General features: G+C 55.8%; 3 protein-coding genes across 15 annotated transcripts in view; 2 read left to right on the forward strand and 1 right to left on the reverse strand.

Moving 5' to 3' along the window:
• Positions 1 to 11523, forward strand: part of MINK1 (misshapen like kinase 1) — a 68799-nt gene extending 57276 nt beyond the window's left edge. Inside the window, exons 13-34 of one of the 11 annotated variants that reach the window (XM_053672608.1) lie at positions 2568 to 2684; positions 3154 to 3240; positions 3443 to 3664; positions 3883 to 4056; positions 4373 to 4639; positions 5445 to 5530; positions 5687 to 5797; positions 5947 to 6059; positions 6487 to 6575; positions 6794 to 6817; positions 6936 to 7099; positions 7563 to 7665; positions 7749 to 7886; positions 8106 to 8214; positions 8575 to 8736; positions 8842 to 8985; positions 9194 to 9328; positions 9517 to 9617; positions 9701 to 9850; positions 9936 to 10095; positions 10204 to 10343; positions 10670 to 11523. In XM_053672608.1, the coding sequence (XP_053528583.1) occupies positions 2568 to 2684; positions 3154 to 3240; positions 3443 to 3664; positions 3883 to 4056; positions 4373 to 4639; positions 5445 to 5530; positions 5687 to 5797; positions 5947 to 6059; positions 6487 to 6575; positions 6794 to 6817; positions 6936 to 7099; positions 7563 to 7665; positions 7749 to 7886; positions 8106 to 8214; positions 8575 to 8736; positions 8842 to 8985; positions 9194 to 9328; positions 9517 to 9617; positions 9701 to 9850; positions 9936 to 10095; positions 10204 to 10343; positions 10670 to 10753 (2880 nt within the window). In that variant the 3' untranslated portion in view covers positions 10754 to 11523. Of the gene's footprint in view, positions 1 to 2567; positions 2685 to 3153; positions 3241 to 3442; positions 3665 to 3882; positions 4057 to 4372; positions 4640 to 5444; positions 5531 to 5686; positions 5798 to 5946; positions 6060 to 6486; positions 6576 to 6793; positions 6818 to 6935; positions 7100 to 7559; positions 7666 to 7748; positions 7887 to 8105; positions 8215 to 8574; positions 8737 to 8841; positions 8986 to 9193; positions 9329 to 9516; positions 9618 to 9700; positions 9851 to 9935; positions 10096 to 10203; positions 10344 to 10669 lie in introns of all 11 variants that reach the window. The other 10 variants (XM_053672610.1, XM_053672607.1, XM_053672609.1 and 7 more) reach the window with 10 other exon arrangements.
• CHRNE (cholinergic receptor nicotinic epsilon subunit) lies at positions 11503 to 16613 on the reverse strand. Of its 3 annotated transcripts, none has more exons than XM_037137124.2 (12): positions 16562 to 16613; positions 16156 to 16298; positions 15974 to 16018; positions 15748 to 15857; positions 15439 to 15501; positions 15065 to 15165; positions 14449 to 14649; positions 14252 to 14366; positions 12910 to 13024; positions 12642 to 12828; positions 12449 to 12555; positions 11503 to 12321 (listed from the first exon to the last, which is right to left on the reverse strand). In XM_037137124.2, the coding sequence occupies exons 1-12, from the start codon at positions 16605 to 16607 to the stop codon at positions 12172 to 12174; spliced, it is 1383 nt and encodes a 460-aa protein (XP_036993019.2). In that variant the 5' UTR covers positions 16608 to 16613; the 3' UTR covers positions 11503 to 12171. The 3 variants fall into 3 exon arrangements, with proteins under 3 accessions (XP_036993019.2, XP_036993016.2, XP_036993020.2); XM_037137121.2 differs by having other exon boundaries at positions 15439 to 15594; XM_037137125.2 differs by lacking the exon at positions 15439 to 15501.
• CUNH17orf107 (chromosome unknown C17orf107 homolog) lies at positions 13197 to 13990 on the forward strand (the record flags this gene model as incomplete). The annotated part of the gene is given in 4 exon segments (XM_037137104.2): positions 13197 to 13283; positions 13396 to 13593; positions 13687 to 13863; positions 13865 to 13990. Coding segments are annotated over 4 exon segments (588 nt in total), but the record flags the coding sequence as incomplete, so codon positions are not given.
• Positions 16614 to 18077: the final 1464 nt, after the last annotated feature.

The following is an 18077-nucleotide window of genomic DNA, read 5'->3' on the forward strand; positions in this document are numbered from 1 at the left end:
GTAGCTCAGTGGATTGAGCGTGGGCCTGCGAACCACACGATCGTGGTTCGATTCCCAGTCAGGGCACATGCCTGGGTTGCAGGCTGGTTCCCTGCAAGCCAATTCCCAGCAGGGGACGCACGAAAGGCAACCATACATTGACGTTTCTCTCCTTCTCCCCTTCCCCTCTAAAAATAAATAAAATCTTAAAAAAAAAAAAAGAAGAAGAGCCTTTTACTTTTAATTTTTTTGGCTTACAGTTACTGGAAAGTATAGTCTTGTCAGCTGGACTAATGGGACATAGGAGAAATTCATTTTAATAGAGAATCTTATTTTTAAATATTTGCAGGTTTTTTTTTCAAAGATTTTTTTTAAAAGATTTTATTTATTTATCTTTAGAAAGGAAGGAGAGAAGGAGAGAAACATCAATGTATGGTTGCCTTTCATGCATCCCCTACTGGGAACTAGCCTGCAGGGAACCAGGCGGCAACCCAGGCATGTGCCCTGACTGGGAATCGAACTGCGATTCTCAGGTTCGCAGACCTGTGCTTAATCCACTGAGCTACAACAGCCAGGGCCTTTTTTCAAAGATTTTACTTGTGCATTTTTAGAGAGTGGAAGGAAGGAAGAAAGACGGAAAGAAACGTCAATGTGTGGCTCCCTCTCACACGCCCCCCACCGGCCACCTGGCCCCAACCTAGGCATGTGGCCTGACTGGGAATCAAACCAGCGACCCTTTGGTTCACAGGCCAGTACTCAGTCCACTGAGCCACACCAGCCAGTGTGCTGTAGTTTTCTTTTTAACACCATCAGTACCAGTTTAAAACATTTGTATCTGTGTACATATGTATTTAAATGTATGTATTTATTTTGCAGGGTGGGAGAGGCAAGATATAGGTTGATTTTTAAAATGCCTTAAGTGGTCCTGACTGGCGTGGCTTAGTGGGTTGGGTGTCATCCCACAAACCAAAAGGTCCCTGTTTCCATTCCCGGTCAGGGCACACTCCTGGCTTTTGGGCTTAGGTCCCTGGCTGGGATCGAAAGGCACCTCATTGATGTTTCCCATCCTCTCTTTCCCCCTTCCTTCCCCTTGCCTTAAAAATAAATAAATCTTTTTTAAAAAAAATGTCCTCAGGTAAGGATTAAAAAAATTTTTTTGGAATGGGTCATAAACATTCATAACTTTATTTTAGGATGAGAAAAAATTTGTTTAATGCTTTTAAAATGCAACTGCCTTAAGTGCCCTGGCCTGGTGATTCAGTTGGTTGAAGCGTCATCTATACAGCAAAAGGTTGCAGGTTTGATTCCCAGTCAGAGTATTTGTACAGGAGACAACCAGTCATTGTTTCTCCCTCTCTGTCTTTTCTTTCCTCTCTCTAAAATCAATAAACATGTCCTCAAGTGAGTATTAAAATATATGTGTGTGTATATATAGACACATATACATATGTGTCTATATATACATATATACGCATTGAATGATGAAGTTTTTGCTGAAACAATTACATGATTTCAAAGTTCATAGAGAACTAACCTAACAAAAAAGTAATAGAACATCTACAGCATCTGCGTACTGCTCCTCAAAGCAGGTCGCAATCTTTGTTGAACAGAAAATAATCTGCAACAAAACCTGTTACCGGAGAACACCGCAGATTTTTTTTTTTTTTTTTTAGTAAATACTGTTTTCAGGTAGTTGAGTGGCAGAAAATTGTGTCTCCCGGGGTGTTTCCTGAAGCAGTCCTGCCAGGTCCACGTTGTAGAGAATGGCAGTGAAGTTCTCCCAACCGTAATGGCCTCTTAGGGCTTTCTCTCTCTCTCTCTCTCTCTTTTTTTTTTTTTTTTGCTGTTACTTTCCCTTTGTTTCTCTTTCTGAACATGAAAGGTCCTTCTAAAGAACTTCCTTTTACTTTTGCTTCAGCTTAGATTTGTTGAGAAGTACAATCTTGTCATTTGTACTGATTGGAGGTGGGTGGGAGAAATTCATTTTAATAGAGATCTTTTCCTTTTTATTTTTTTGGCCGGAGGGGTGGGGGGCTACAGGCTCTTTGGTCAGAAAGAAAAGTGCAACCTGAGCTACCCATATTTGCCAAGGAGCTGGCCAAGTGCCTCTCTCCTCTTGGTTGCTCTTCTGCATGGGCACCTGCTGCCCTCTTGTGGCCAAAGGCTATGGTTACAGTCCACTATTTGGATTTACAGAGAGATTGAGAGGCTAAGAATCTTATTGAAGGGTTTGTTGTTGACTCTGTTTTTTGATGGGAGAATGGATAGCAGAGGTATCCCACTGTGGTTCCACCCACTCCGAGGGCAGCAGCCAGCTACTTAGTCTCTCTAGTCCCAAGTCTACTGCTACCCTGGACAAGTAATTTTTCCCAAGCGAAATCCCTATGGGCTCCTGTGTAGGGTAGGTAGGGTTGTAGAAACAAGTTGAAGCCATTCTCTCACATCATCCCTAGTGAGAAGGAGACCTGCCCTAACTATCCTGCAAGGTTTCCCTTTCCAGATGTCCAGGAGTGGGCTGGGATCCCTCCTTCCAAGGTCATCTGAGTGTACAGAGAAGCTCTTAAAACCACACCTCTCTTCACTCACAGCAACAGCGGCGGGAACGGGAGCAGCGGAAGCTGCAGGAGAAGGAGCAGCAACGGCGGCTGGAGGACATGCAGGCCCTGAGGCGGGAGGAGGAGAGGCGGCAAGCTGAGCGGGAGCAGGTACAGCGCCCCCAGCACACACTGCACACACCCCTTCCCTCCCCTGGCTGCCCTGCCCGCTCCTGCTGCCTGCCTCCCTGCTCCCCAGTACCCTTTCCTCCTTCTTTCCCTAACCCTAGATTCCTCCTATCTTTTCTAGCTTCACTCTTTCTCTCTGTTTTCTCCCACCCTTCAACCCCCAACCCTGGCTCCCTGCCCTCCTCCTGTCTCTGTGCCTTCATTCCCCATCTCTTGGCCCACCCCCAACCCCTCTCCCCTGTACCTTCTCTCATGGGCCTTCCACCCTGACTTCCTCCTCATTCCCTGCCCTCTTTGGGGTTCATCCCATCCCCGTCCTCTCTATTGCTCTTCCCTGCTATCCTTCTCATCCTCCCCCCACTGATCCCTTCCTCCTCCTCCAACTCCTTCGCTGCCGCCGCCTTTTCCTGTTTCCCTGCCCTTTGCCCCCCACCTCACCCCCACCCCCCAGGAATATATTCGTCACAGGCTAGAGGAGGAGCAGCGACAGCTCGAGATCCTTCAGCAACAGCTGCTCCAGGAACAGGCCCTACTGCTGGTAACGGGGTCCCCCAGCTTCCTCTGGGAAGATGCATATTCAGAGCTTCTCTGCGGAATGGGATGGAAACACTTCAGGGGAGGGGACTCACCCAGGCATCAAGGGAAGACATCTCTCTAGGCAGGAGAAAAGAAAGGGCATGCCGACTCTAACTTCCAGGGCTGCACCTTGCTGAGCCCTCTCTTCCTACCCTTGGGCCCAGGAATACAAGCGGAAGCAGCTGGAGGAGCAGCGGCAGTCGGAACGTCTGCAGAGGCAACTGCAGCAGGAGCATGCCTACCTCAAGTCTCTGCAGCAGCAGCAGCAGCAGCAGCAGCTTCAGAAGCAGCAGCAGCAGCAGCAAGTTCTTCCTGGGGATAGGAAGCCCCTGTACCATTATGGTCGGGGCATTAACCCTGCTGACAAGCCAGCCTGGGCCCGAGAGGTACTCACTGCCTCTTTTGCTACCTGAGACACCATCCTCCCAGTCCCACTGCCTGAGGTTGTACTGTAAGAAGCAGTCATTCCACACTGGCAGACACTTAGAAGGGGAAAGGAGTGTTCCACACAGGTGTGAGGGCTAGAGTGGTGGGGCAGGAAGGGACCTAAATTTTGAGAGCAGAGAAACAAAAACTGGCTTGCTTGGCACCCTTTGTATCGCAGGTAGAAGAGAGAACAAGGATGAACAAGCAGCAGAACTCTCCCTTGGCCAAGACCAAGCCAGGTGGCACAGGGCCTGAGCCCCCCATCCCCCAGGCCTCCCCTGGACCCCCAGGACCACTTTCCCAAACTCCTCCTATGCAGAGGCCGGTGGAGCCCCAGGAGGGACCACATAAGGTGAGTCTCTTCCCATTCCTGTCTTTAACACACAGATATAGGGAACCTTGTTCGGCCTAGGTACGTACACACACAAACACACCTCCTTAGCCGGAGGTCATAGACCTCACGATGCATGGGCAGAGGCATCACCTGCTTGCTGCTGTGTGTCTCTTTCTACATCTTACCTATTCTCAGGCTCTAGGACCCCCTTTCATTCAAAGGAAAATTGGAAGTTGGAGGCTTTACTTGCTCCTTCCTCTCAGCCCAGGCCCCAGCTCACAAGTGGCGATGTGCACAGAGTGGACAGCCCACCCTCCCTGGTCTCTCCCTGCAGAGCCTGGTGGCACACCGGGTCCCGCTGAAGCCATATGCAGCACCTGTACCCCGATCCCAGTCCCTGCAGGACCAGCCAACCCGAAACCTGGCTGCCTTCCCAGCTTCTCACGACCCCGACTCTGCTGCCCCCACACCCACTGCCACACCCAGTCCCCGAGGAGCTGTCATCCGCCAGAATTCAGACCCCACCTCGGAAGGGCCTGGCCCCAGCCCCAGCCCGAACCCCCCAGCCTGGGTCCGGCAAGATAATGAGGCCCCACCCAAGGTAAGGACAGCCCTATGGGACCCAGAAAGAGCAGGGAAATACAGCTGAGCCTTGAACAGTGTGGAGGTTTGGGGTGCTGACCGCCTGCACAGTCGGATATCTAAGTGTAACTTTTAACTGCCCTAAAACTTAATTACTAACAGCACGCTGTTGACCAGAAGCTTTACCAATAACATAGACAGTTGGTTAACACACATCTTGTATGTTATACGTATTGCATGCTATATAGTAAGGTAAACTAGAGGGAGAAAGTGTTACTAAATGAATCGTGAGGAAGAGAAAATACATTTATGGTACTGTACATTTTCTTGAAAAACATTCGTGTATAAGTGGACCTGTGCGGTTCAAACCCAAGTTGTTTGAGGGCCAACTATAGTAAGAGAAGAAATGGAGGGTGAGTGGGGGTGCAGTGTGGTGGAGGTGGGTTTGGGGTTGGAAGGAAGGAGAAAGGCAAGGCACCCACCATGACCCCCGTCCTGAAGAGGTTACCCGTCTGGGGGCACACAAAGGGCTCGTGGCGACCCCAGGGGTGAGTGCAGGAGTGGAAGGATGCACAGGGTGTTTGGGAAGTGCAAGGAGCAGACTTCCTGGCTTGGAATCCCAGCTCTGCCATTCCTAACTTTATGACCCTGGGCAAACTAACAAGTTTCCCTGAGCTTAGCTTATTTCATAAAAGCCAGGAGAGCACCTTTCAGAACGAAATTGTTTCGGTTTGAACGAATTGTTTCGGTTTGAACGAATTGTTTACGATTTCCAGCATAGCACTAGCACCACGCACCCTGACTCCTGTTTCTTCTCTCCTCAGGTGCCTCAGAGGACCTCATCTATCGCCACTGCCCTTAACACCAGTGGGGCCGGAGGGGCTCGGCCAGCCCAGGCTGTTCGTGCCAGGTAACACCTGGGTGAAGGCCGGTGGCAGGCTAGGGAGTGGGGTGGGGGCAGAGGGGAGTTTACCAGGTTACCCGCTTAGGGGTGGGCAAGCCCAAACCCAGTCACCTCAGCCCCCTCCCTGCCCTCGACCCCGGCACCCCTGTGCTCCATTCACAGACCTCGCAGCAACTCCGCCTGGCAAATCTATCTGCAAAGGAGGGCAGAGCGGGGGAGCCCCAAGCCTCCAGGGCCCCCTGCTCAGCCTCCTGGCCCGCCCAACACCTGTAGGTAATGGAGTTGTCCCACTGGCTCACTCCCACTCTCACTTCTGTCACCTGCCTCCCCTGGTGATGGCTCCCTCTGCAGTATGGCTCAGCCCCCCCCCCCGGGGGAGGGGAGCACTGTGTCTCCCTGACCCTGTCTCTGCTCTCCCACAGTAACCCTGACCTCAGAAGAAGCGACCCTGGCTGGGAGCGCTCGGACAGTGTCCTCCCCGGCTCTCATGGGCACCTCCCCCAGGCTGGCTCTCTGGAGCGGAACCGTGTGGGAGGTACGTGAGCTTTGCCTGGTGGCCTGTTCTGAGGCCTGGACACAGTCTCCCGCAGGGTGGGTCCTGCCCCCGGCAGCTAGGGCCTGAGATACTCTCAGACATAGCACAGGGGCTGGACCGGGCTGGGCATAGACCTCTGGGGCTCAAGCCTGAGAGGTCAGCCCTGGCTGTGGGGGGGTTTTCACCCCAAAGGTTTTCTTATTTTTAGAGAGAGGAGAAGGGAGGGAGAAATAGGGAGAGAAACATCAGGGACCTGGTCCACAACCCAGGCCCATGCCCTGACCTGGGAATCAAAACAGCGACCCTTTGGTTGGCGGGATGGTGCCCAACCCACTGAGCTGCACCAGCCAGGGTGCAGGAGGTGGGTTTGAAGTCATGCCCTATCCAGGTGTCAGTGACCTGCCTTCTCTTACCACGCCATATCCAGCCTCTTCCAAACTGGACAGCTCCCCAGTGCTGTCCCCTGGAAACAAAGCCAAGCCTGACGACCACCGCTCCCGGCCAGGCCGGCCCGCAGTAAGTCAGTAGGTGGCAGCTGAGGCCCTGCCTTCTCTGGTCCAGGACTTTGGGGCCAGCTCTGGAGTCTCAAGCCTGGGTGCCAGGGGCAGGGGCTTCATTACTGTACGTGCGAGGAGGGGCTGTGGGATTCCAGATGCACTTCTCAGTTACTAACCTTTGTTAACCTCTCTCCTGCCTCTTCCTGGCTGCCCTTCTTTCCCTGTGGCCCCTCCCAGAGCTATAAGCGAGCCATTGGTGAGGTTAGTGAGAAGGGGCCTGCTTGCGGGAGCCCCTCCTGTGATCCTGCCCCTTTTCCTCTGGCATCCTTTGTACCGCTGCCCTCTCCCATCCCCTCCTCACACAGCCTCTCTCCTGCAGGATTTTGTGTTGCTGAAGGAGCGGACACTGGATGAGGCCCCTCGGCCTCCCAAGAAGGCCATGGACTACTCATCATCCAGCGAGGAGGTGGAAAGCAGTGAGGATGATGACGAGGAAAGCAATGGCGAACCATCAGAGGGCAGCAGAGACACCCCTGGGGCCCGGTATGGGGGCTCCCTGGGGGTGGGGGCATTCCCACATTGGAGACACCCCAACAGAAGGGTTGCAGGTTGGGAGGAGGGGCCTTTGGGGCAGGTCTGAGGGAAGGTGGTTCCCCTCCTCAGAGTGAGGAGCCCTGGCTGTCAGTGCCAGTCAGTTCTCCTCCCTTTCCCTAGAGTGAGTGGTATGGGGCTAGAGGGGCGGGTTCCCACCGGTTCCCACCCCTCTCCCACGGCCCTGTCACTAGGGGGTGGTCTCTTCCAGTGCTCCTCTGCCACCAGCCTTCCCCAAGTGCCAGGCACAGGATGCCCAACAGCGAGGCAAAGGCTGCAGTGAGGTTGAGCGCATCCTGGGTTGATAGAGACTGAGACTGAGAGCACTAGGCCTCCTGCTCTCATCCGCTCTTGTGGCGCGTGGGTGGCAGGCAGGACCCGAAGGGCCTCATGACCTTCCTCTCTCCCATAGCAGTGATGGGGACACAGACAGCGTCAGCACCATGGTGGTCCATGACGTGGAGGAGATAGCTGGGACCCAGACCCCCTATGGGGGTGGTACCATGGTGGTCCAGCGCGTGAGTAGGCACCCCATTCTTTCCAGCACTTGCCATGACCCTCCTTGGCCCCAGTACTGGCTTCTTTCACTCTGTGTCTTTAGACTCCAGAAGAGGAGCGAAGCTTGCTGCACGCAGACAGCAATGGCTACACAAACCTGCCGGATGTGGTCCAGCCCAGTCACTCCCCCACTGAGAGCAGCAAAGGCCAAAGCCCCTCCTTAAAGGATGGAGGCAGTGATGTAAGTGGGTGCAGGCAGGCCCATGGGGCAAGGGGAGGGTGTTGGCAGTGGGTAGGAGATCAGGGGGTGCCCGGGGGTACTGCACTGGGTGGGCAGAGCACCTGGGAGCCAGTTGGCTAGGATTTCCCCTGGAGGACATGGGGCCTAGGAACCATGGCTGGGAGTGGGCCCCTACCTGGGCCTCACGTGTCTGCCTGACTGCTGCCCCCACCCCCACAGTACCAGTCTCGTGGGCTGGTGAAGGCCCCTGGCAAGAGCTCCTTCACGATGTTTGTGGACCTGGGCATCTACCAGCCTGGAGGCAGTGGGGACACCATACCCATCACAGGTGAGGAGGGAAGGACAACTCTGCCATGAGGCCTGAAGATGGGTGAAGCTAATAGTCTGGTGATGTGGCTTCACAAAGCTGTCATCCTGCCCTTTGACCTGAGCACCTGCCCTGGCACAGGAGCAACAAAAGCTTCTGAGGCCACTTTGACCCAAGAGGGAGAATGCTCAGAGCTGCACAGGGGCCTACACAGTAGAACAAGGACATTGCTGGGCCTCTTGGCTCTGTTTCGGCCCCTCCAGGCACCTGTTCCTTTCTCTGGCCTGAGCATTCAGAGGGGCGAGACCAAGGGTAAGGGCCGGGTAAGGGGAGACAGCGCCAGGGAGCAGCAGCCCACCACACTGTGCCTCTCCTCCACAGCCCTAGTGGGTGGAGAGGCCAGTCGGCTTGATCAGTATGATGTGCGGAAAGGCTCTGTGGTCAACGTGAACCCCACCAACACACGGGCCCACAGTGAAACCCCCGAAATTCGAAAGTACAAGAAGCGATTCAATTCTGAGATCCTCTGTGCAGCTCTCTGGGGTAAGCCAGGGCTGGGCAGGAGAGGAGGAGCTGGGTTCGTCCCTGCGCTCCTGGTCCAGTGAGGGCCTGGCTCTGCCCTGACCTGCCCAAGGGCTCCTGTTGCAGGCGTCAACCTGCTGGTGGGCACGGAGAACGGGCTGATGTTGCTGGACCGAAGCGGGCAGGGCAAGGTGTATGGACTCATTGGGCGGCGACGCTTCCAGCAAATGGATGTGCTGGAAGGGCTCAACTTGCTCATTACCATCTCAGGTGTGTCTGTGGAGTACAGGGGCTGGGAAGAGGGGCTCAGCTCCTTGGCTCTCTGGTGCCCTCTTCAGTCTGGGCAGAGGGCAATCTTGGTCCAGGAGTAAGAAGGTGGGGCCACTTTTCTCAGCCCTTGTGGTATGCAGAAAAAGATGGAAGGGAGGCAGAATCTTGACCTTCAATGTGTGTGTGTGTGTCCGTCCTTGTCCCTCAGGGAAAAGGAACAAACTGCGGGTATATTACCTGTCCTGGCTCCGGAACAAGATTCTGCACAATGACCCAGAAGTGGAGAAGAAGCAGGGCTGGACCACTGTGGGGGACATGGAGGGCTGCGGGCACTACCGTGTTGGTGAGGAGGGCACAACAGAGTGGCCAGGGCACAATTTGTTCATGAAAAGAGAAATAGGGGCTTGGGCTCAAGGGTCCTAAAGCCAGAGACTTGGAGCCTGGCAGTGGGGCTGTAATGACAGACCTGTGGGAGGGGGCTGGCAGCCCAAGGAGGGGGGTCCCAGCGTCCCTTTTCTTTCCTGCCCCCAGTGAAATACGAACGTATTAAGTTCCTGGTCATCGCCCTGAAGAACTCTGTAGAGGTGTATGCCTGGGCCCCCAAACCCTACCACAAATTCATGGCCTTCAAGGTAATCCCAGCCTCAGCCCCCCAACCCTGTTCCAAGGTCTGACTCCTCCGCCTGTGTCCCCTGACCCCTTCTCTCCTCCACAGTCCTTTGCTGACCTGCCTCACCGCCCTCTGCTGGTAGACCTGACAGTAGAGGAGGGACAGCGGCTCAAGGTCATCTATGGCTCCAGCGCTGGCTTCCACGCGGTAGACGTCGACTCGGGGAACAGCTACGACATCTACATCCCTGTCCACGTAAGCCTGGCGGGGCCGAGGGTAGAAGGGGACCACCAGTCTGCGTTCCAGACTTGGGGAGTGCAGCCCACTTTCTCCTCCCCAGATCCAGAGCCAGATCACTCCCCATGCCATCATCTTCCTCCCCAACACCGACGGCATGGAGATGTTGCTGTGCTACGAGGATGAGGGCGTGTACGTCAACACGTATGGGCGGATCATTAAGGATGTGGTGCTGCAGTGGGGAGAGATGCCCACCTCTGTGGGTGAGTGTGGTGCCAGTGCCCAGCCACAGGCCTCATCTCCCCGAGCTGGCCTGGGAGTGGGCCTGGGCTGCAGCCCACTCACTGCCCCCCACCTCCCTTCTCTTGCAGCCTACATCTGCTCCAACCAGATAATGGGCTGGGGCGAGAAAGCCATTGAGATCCGCTCTGTGGAGACAGGCCACCTGGACGGGGTCTTCATGCACAAACGAGCTCAGAGGCTCAAGTTCCTGTGCGAGCGGAATGACAAGGTGGGAGCCCTGCCCCAGGAAAAGCACCAGGGCCCTGAATGGGGTTGGCTTCCCAGACCCTCCGTCCCCACCAAGGAAGTGACAGTTGTGGAGCCTTCCTAATAGGGGGTCTTTGGGGAACACAACACTCAGTTTTATGTCCTGTGCTCCCCTCCCCTTCAGTTTCTGGGGACTCCGACCCTTTCATGCCAGAGGTCTAGCAGGTGCCCTCTGCCCTTTAGGGGGATGGTGGTAACTCTGAGAAACGAAACTCTGCAGTTTCTCTCTCCCTCTCCCAATTAATTGAGCTCCCCTTCCTTGGTGACTCCTTCTCTTTCCCCACCCAGGTATTCTTTGCATCAGTCCGCTCCGGGGGCAGCAGCCAAGTTTACTTTATGACCCTGAACCGCAACTGCATCATGAACTGGTGACAGACCCTGGGCTGGGGCTCCCACATGAGCCCAGCTCTCTTCCCACAGCCAGACTTCCCAGGCCGCCCTGCTTTCCCCTCCTTGGGCTTTTGCTTTTACTGATTTGATTCACTGGAGCCTGCTGGGAACGTGACCTCTGACCCCTGATGCTTTTGTGATCACGTGACCACCCTCTTCCCCAATATGTTCTCTCCCCAAAACTGTGCCTGTCCCATCTTCTGGGGAGAGGCACAGCTTCCCCTTAACAGGAACTGAGTGGGCCTAGCCCCATCCCCCCATTTCTCCACTAAAGAGGAGAGTGCTTGGGGCTTGGGCCCCATTCCCCACTGCTGCTGATTGGGCAGGGCCCTGGGCCCCTTTATTTGCACGTCAGGGGAGCCGGCTCCCCCCTTGAATGTACCAGACCCTGGGGGGGTGTCACTGGGCCCTAGGTTTTAGGAGGGTCACCAGCCACTCCAGGGGCAGGGACCATTTTCCTCATTTTCTGAAAGCACTTTAATGATTCCCCTCCCCCCAAATCCCAGGGAATAGAAGGGGGACCCCGCCAGCCAAAACATCTCCCCCTTTACAGTCTCCATCTCTTCTAGCCTCTGCCCTTCCCTGGTGGAGGGAGGGGGCAGGGAGCTCTCACCCTCCACACCCACTTGCTTGCGTCTGTATATAATGTGAGCAGCAAGTAGCCCTGTTCCCTCCCTGCCCCTACCTCTCCTCATTGTAGTGGCCTTGGACATCCCGTTTGTTAATAAAGACAATTCAACCAGCTCCCACCATTTCTGGCCCCATTTTATTGTTTCCTGTCACAATCCAGATACTAGCCAGGGCAAGCAATCAGAGTTGGGGTGAAGGGGGCAGGGTGGGGTAGAATCTACAGTGAGTCTTATGGGGAGGCAGGTGGGCAGTGCTGAGCCAAGAAAAATCTAGAAAAAAAATGGCTGAGGGGGGAGGGTCAGGGCCTCCTCAGCCTTAAATCTGTGGGCCCGTGCCCCCACGGGCCCTGAGGGTACCTGGTTCTCTCCCAAAAAGAGACCTGACTTCCTGGCTCCAGAATCCCTAAGTGCTGGCCCTGCAAAGGGGCTGCTCCTGTGCGGCTGTCCAGTACATAAAAATAGGCTAGAAGCTTACAGGGCTATGGGGTCCTGTGGGGCTGGGGCCTGGTGAAACTGGGAGACGATCAAGGCTGAAGCTAGGATGATCTGCTGTCCAGAGGATTGGCACCCGCGAGCCTGCCTGAATAGCCATCTGCCCTCCTGATCCCTGCACATAAACCAGACACACCCACTTGTGGGCACACAGGGCACTGATTTATTACTGGCAGTGGAAAAGAGTCAGAATATAGCAGTGGCAGAAACTTGTTTTTCAAAATCTATTCCTTGTGGAAATGGATAGGAAGTTGAAATCCATGTGGCCACTGCCCAGGTCTACATACACGGTGGGTAGGGCAGTTCAGGCACTTGGTTGAAGTAGCCCCCGAGGAAGATGATGCTGGAGCCCACAGTGAAGAGCACCAGAGCGGCCCAGAAGCAGATGTTGTCTAGGGCCTTCCCCATGCGCATCCAGTCGGACACCTCCTGGGGAAGGGCCAGGCGCAAGCTGAGTCCGGACAGGCTGCAGAATCCTGCAGTGCGAGAGCTGGGGGGGGGGGGGGGGGGGGGCAGTCTCTGCAGCGTCCCACCCCACCTCCGGCTCCTGCCTCACCTCTCCGGTGGCCTCTTGGTCTCGTGTGCTCTCTGCTACGAAGTTCACAGCATCCACGCAGCAGCGGATCTCGGGGGCAGCGGCACCCAGGCTCTGGAAGAGGGCAGCTGGGGGAAGGATGGCCAGTAGCCTCAGGGTCGGTTATTAGCCCACTGCAAGCAACCCATTGGCCCACCCGGGCCACTCTGCTTACCGGTCCAGGGCCCGTGCCGGTACCTCTGCCCTTCAAACACGAGCTCGCTCCGCGGCTTTTTTAGTATCAGCTCCTCTGCGCGGAGCAATATGCCCACGGAAGATGCACGCCTCGGAGGTGAGGAGGCCCGGGGGGTCTCGAGAGGCGTGCCAGAGCCCCAGAAGCGTGGTAGCAGCTCCAACAAGACCTAGGGGCGGGCCCGGGGTGGTAATCAGCTTGAAGTCCCGCCTCCCACCCTCCACCCAGCTACGGCTCGCCCTGCGCTTACTTGACGCAGCCGCGGGGATATGGCGTGAGTAGTGGGGGTCCGCAAAGACACGTTGAGCACAATGACGCAATTCATAACAATGAGCGTGGCGACCACCATGACAAAGATGAGGTACCTGGGGAGCCCGGAGTGCGTGACATCACAGCCTCCCCAGGACCCCAGAGTCACAGAGCTGTGGGTCCTTTGACCTCACAAACACACTCCTCCACGGGAGGTGGAGTGCGGCCTCTCTCAGCTCAGTGGCTTCTCCTCAGCGGGGCCGGACGCGCGTGCCCCGGCCCTTCTCTCTCCTGCTGCTCGTGGCAGCCTTGAAGTGGGCCCCCAGGTCCCTGGAAGCCCTGCTGAGGGTCTACCACTTACTCAGATCCACGGAGGTGAAGGGATGCCGTGGCCCGTCACCTGGAGACCCTCTGGAAAGGTCTCCAGCAAACCCCACCGTGACCTCTGGCCTATGAGCTGGTGGCTCTACTGCCCCCACTCCTCCAGGTAGCCCTCCAGCCCCTTCTGTCTTCCCCGGAACTCGCCGTGGCCGCAGCTCAGGAGTGTCTGGGGCAGAGGTTCAGAGAACTGAAATCCCTGGAGCCGCGGGAGCCAAAGAAGCCACCCGCCCCGAAGCCTACCCTGGGGCTGATGCCAAGAGAAATCGTGGCCAGTGTCATTAACTTCGGAGCCACCTTGTTAGAGGCGGGGCGCTGAGGGGCTGAGGAAGAACAGGGGAGGAGGATAGGGACCTCTGCAGCCCCTCCCCCCCAACTAACCCCAGTACCCCCAATGAAGATCTCAGCCCTTTGGCTACAGCAGGAGATGCGGCGCCCGGGGAGCGACAACAGCAGCACGGGCCCAGCTGCAAACGCCTGCCAGGCAGGGCAGGGGGCTCTGCGAGCAGGCGCTGTGGGCTCGAGCTTCGGGCTCCTGCTCCAGGGCGCGTGGTTGTGCCAATGTGGATGGGGTCTGCCAAGGGTCCACCTCATTTACTCTGCAGCAATGTAGACGCCGGCTTGGCCTCAAAATCCCCGGGGAACCCGTGAGTTCAGGATGGGGAGGTGTTAGGGGCCAGAGGTGGCGCGGTTGGAGGCACTGAGCTGCCCTCTCCCTCAACAGACAATCGGGAGACCTCAAAGTGGCGTCCTAGCAGCAGTGCGGAGGACGGAGGATCAGAGCACCCACCGTAGTCCCAGCCCCACCCAGCGTTCAGATAAAGCCCAGGCGGGGTCCAGACAGCCAAAGCTGCTCCCAGAGTCATTTGGTTTTGGCCTCACTCACCCCGACCGCACCCTCCTGGCTCCGCCCTCCGCGCTAGCCACGCCCCCGCACGGCGCCGCCTGCCCCCTGGCGCCCTCACCTGCCCAGCAGTGGCACGCTCAGTGACGTCTCTGGGGTTTTCTGGGCGATTAGGAACAAGAAGACGGTCTGGGCGAGTAGGACGTTGATGGACACGGTGCATTTCTGGCCACCGGCTGAAGGGAGCGCCCAGTAAGAGCGGATGCCCCTCTCCTCCCCCGAAAAGAGCCTGGCTTTGGGGATGGGGCGACTCCTTACCCTGCGCCGGCAGGAAGTAGGCGAGCAGCACCAGGCCTGAGATTAGCACACAGGGCACAATGATGTTAATGATGTAGAAGAGCGGCTTCCGGCGAATAATGAGCGTGTAGATGACGTCGGTGTCCCCCGGACCATCGGCGGAGCCACCGTCACGGCGGCGGATTACCCCGGGGCAGAAGTCGATGGCCCACTCGCCGTTCTCTGCAGGACAGACAGGTGGACAGACAGGTGGCGCGGTCAGCCTGCTCTCAGGGTTGGGCCGCCCTGCTTTGAGGCTCTGCCCCGGAGGGCGGGAGCCCAGAACTCCTGGCGGAGGAGTTTGGCAACCGTCTAGACCAGGATGGGTGGGGCAGGTGGTCTGGACTGCTTGGGCCCTGGGCCGTCGGCACGAGGGCGAACAGGGCACGGGCAGAAAGGGGTATAGCGGTGAGGTACGGAACGACCGCGAGGAAGTAGAACTAGTCCGGCAATCGAGAATGATTTCAGGAAAGGGGCAAATTAGAGCGCGGTCGTCAAAGTCAGTCCTAACATTGACGGTCTGGGGCGGCCCCATTTTGCAAGTCGTTTCTCTGGACCCTGCCTAGAAACGGGTTTTCGGAGCAGGAGAGGACCTCACCAGTATAGGCCTCAGTGTCGATATCGATCTTGCTGATGGTCTCGCCTGCATCATCCACCGCAAAGACGAACTCTACCTCTTCGGCATTGTACGTCTGAGAGCTGCGGAGCCCCCACCCCAGAAACTCGAACCCAAGTTTAGCCTCAGGCCCTGCTCTGGAAGCTGGGACCTAGCTGGATAATAACGCCCCACCCCATTACCCAGATCACGCCTAGGTATTTCCACCCCCTACTTTTAACGCCCTGGAGCAGCCCCAACCCCTTCTAGAGTCTGGGCCCGCCCCCAGCACAAAAGCCCCGCCCCTTATTAATATTGCCCGCCCCCTACTCGCTTAATCCTGTAATGGTCCCGGGCCTCTGAGTAACACTGCCCACCGGAAAACCAGGGAGCAGTTCTGCCAGTCGAAGGGGAAGTAGGTGACTTCCACGGCGCAGGTGCTGCGGTAGATGGCCGGGGGCAACCAGGTCACTGAACCGCCCTCGTAGACCAGCACGTTGGCTTGGTGGGCCACGCCGAACTGGCCGTCAATACTGTGGGCTCCCAGAAACCCAGCGTTTGCGAGGTCCGCGCCCCCTGGCCCTCCGAGCAGCCCGCCTCCCCTCCCCCACCCTGCCCCAACCAGGTCTAACCCAGCCCCCTCAGGCCTCTTCGTCCTTCCAGCCTGGCTTCCGCTCGGTCCTCACTTGTTTTCCAGCACGATCTCTGGCAACCATACGAGTTTTGCAGGGACCCGCAGGTTTTCTATGCCCCCAAAGTCGCTCTTGCTGTAGTTGAGTCGGTAATCATGCCAATCCTAAAGGGTGGAGACAGAAGGACGTGTGCCCTGCGACTCCCACCTGGTGCCGGGGAGGAGTTTGGGAGAAGAGGGTCCCCTGGGCGTCCCGGCACTTTCCCCCGGGTTTGACTCACGATTCCAATCCAGACACTGGTGGTGAGGGTCTCCTCTTTCTCATTCTGCGCACGGGAGATTAGGATGATTGAAGTGGATTCCAGGGCCAGGAGTGAGCTTTAGGACAGAGCTCAGCGGTTGGGGCCGCTCAGCGGAATGTTAAACTTCGAGACGCGCTTGGAGTACAAGTAAGGTATCTTACCAGTGAGATCAGGTTGGTCAGGGTGACCTTGAATGTGATGGTGACAGTGTCCTCAGACCGTCTCACTGGCCTGCGTCCTGGGTCATAGTTGTCAAAAAGATGGTGATAAAGGCGCAGCTCCTCATTCTTCCCCTCACCTCTGCCTGGGGCGTCAAACAGTGGAGTCACTAGAGATGAAGAGGCCAGGTGGTCTCTCCCTTTCATCCCCTCTGGGTCTGCGCAGACTCTGTGCCTCTTTGTGTCTGCCTCGGAGACTGTGTATTTTTCTATATGTGTCTTCTTAACCAACAATATTGTGTCTGGGGACCAAATGGTGCACCCCAGTCTACATCTTGGTTTGTCTTGCTTCTTCGGGTTAGTATCTACGTGTGTGTATCTAACCACCTTCCCTGACCCCCGTTCATACCGAGAAGTTGCAAGAGGAATAGGGCACTGAGCAGAGCCACCGCCATCCCGCTGTCTGGTCCTCAGGGTTATTCTGAGCTTTGGCAGGCTTGGAGCTGGTCAGGCCGAAGTGTGTGAGTGAAGGGGAGGAGGGTGTTAGTTCCGGGCTGGGTTAGGGGACTGTCACATAATCCTTTTACCACCCCTACTGCAGTCAGGAACATCTTGTCCGCTTTCCGAGACAGCTGCCTCACCTCGTGTTCCCTGCCCCACCCCACCTCAGCATCCTTCGCCTTGTTTTTGGTGACCTCTCCCAGCCACAAATCTGATTTTCTCATGACTGGAGCAGGCTGGATTCAGGTGAACAGGTCCTTTAAGAGCACCTGGAACCACAAGCCTGGCAGCGGGGGGATGGGAGGCCCTGCTTTCAACATGCACTGGTGTCCTTTAAATAAGCTGCCCTGTGCAGGCGACACCCCTTGCCTCTCATACTCACCCTTGTGGAATATGCATTACTCACCCCCAGCCCAGACAAGGTCACACAGATGCATTTTCTGCTGACAGTTTGGCAAAGTGTCTATAAAGACCTGGTATTGAAGAGGTCCCAGGGGATTAGTCTGCAGTGACAGACTCCAACTGGCAAATATAACCATGCTGAAATACAGGGCCCACCTCCTCCTACAGCCCACTCCGATGTCTGCCTACCCCCAACTTCTCTGGGTGGGCACCTGCCAGAGTCGCCAATTTCTCCTTGCCTCTGTGACCACACTTGCGACCAATTTCTCTCTGCTGCCATCTCGTGGCCACATATGATAGTACTGTCTTCCGTACCCAAACATACACACACCTTTTTTTTTTTTTTTTCAGTTACACTTATTGAGGTGACATTGGTTCATAGGGTCATATAGGTTTCAAGTGTACATCTCTGTGATACATAATCTATATATCGCATTGTGTGCCCACCACCCAAAGTCAAATCACCTTCTGTCACCATATAATTGGCCCCCTTTACGCTTTACTATCCCTCGGCCCCCCTTCTATCTGGTTACCACCATGCTGTTGCGTCTGTGTGATCCTTTCAGTGTTTCTCTTTGCTTTTAAGAGAGAGGAAAGGAGAGAGAGAAACATCGATGTGAGAGAGAAGCACTGACCTCCCCCCACCACACGCACAAGCCCCAACTAGGGATCACACATGATCCTTGGTGGCCTTTTGTTTTTTGGGACACGTCCAACCAAATGAGCTACTCCAGTCAGCTGGAGTAGCTGCTTACATATTTAGTTCCCAAAACGCCCTGTCAAGATCCCATTCTCACTGCTACTACTAAAAATTCATTACATCCTCCCCAACGAGACTGAAACGTGATGTCTTGCTTCCAAAAATGATTGTGGCAGGGGCCCTTTGAAAAAGCTTTCAACCTCATTGTCCAAAATGTCCTTAGTTTTACTTCATTCTCCATGTATGGGCTAAATCCTCAATTTAATCACCATCATTACATCATGGGTAAACAATCTCTCTCTCTCACCAACTACATCATATA

This window comes from Artibeus jamaicensis, unplaced genomic scaffold, assembly GCF_021234435.1.
Source record: "Artibeus jamaicensis isolate MK-2021 breed Jamaican fruit bat unplaced genomic scaffold, CSHL_Jam_final contig_777, whole genome shotgun sequence".
NCBI classification, from domain to species: domain Eukaryota; kingdom Metazoa; phylum Chordata; class Mammalia; order Chiroptera; family Phyllostomidae; genus Artibeus; species Artibeus jamaicensis.

What these genes read in the sequence shown, in the direction of transcription:
- CHRNE (XM_037137121.2), bottom strand. Translation starts at nt 16,607, where the DNA reads ATGGCGGTGGCTCTGCTCAGTGCCCTATTCCTCTTGCAACTTCTCG. An exon ending in AACTGCTCCCTGGTTTTCCG is followed by an intron (nt 15,166 to 15,438) that starts GTGGGCAGTGTT and finishes GGGGCTCCGCAG; the next exon opens with CTCTCAGACGTACAATGCCG. An exon ending in CCGGCACGGGCCCTGGACCG is followed by an intron (nt 12,556 to 12,641) that starts GTAAGCAGAGTG and finishes TCCTTCCCCCAG; the next exon opens with CTGCCCTCTTCCAGAGCCTG.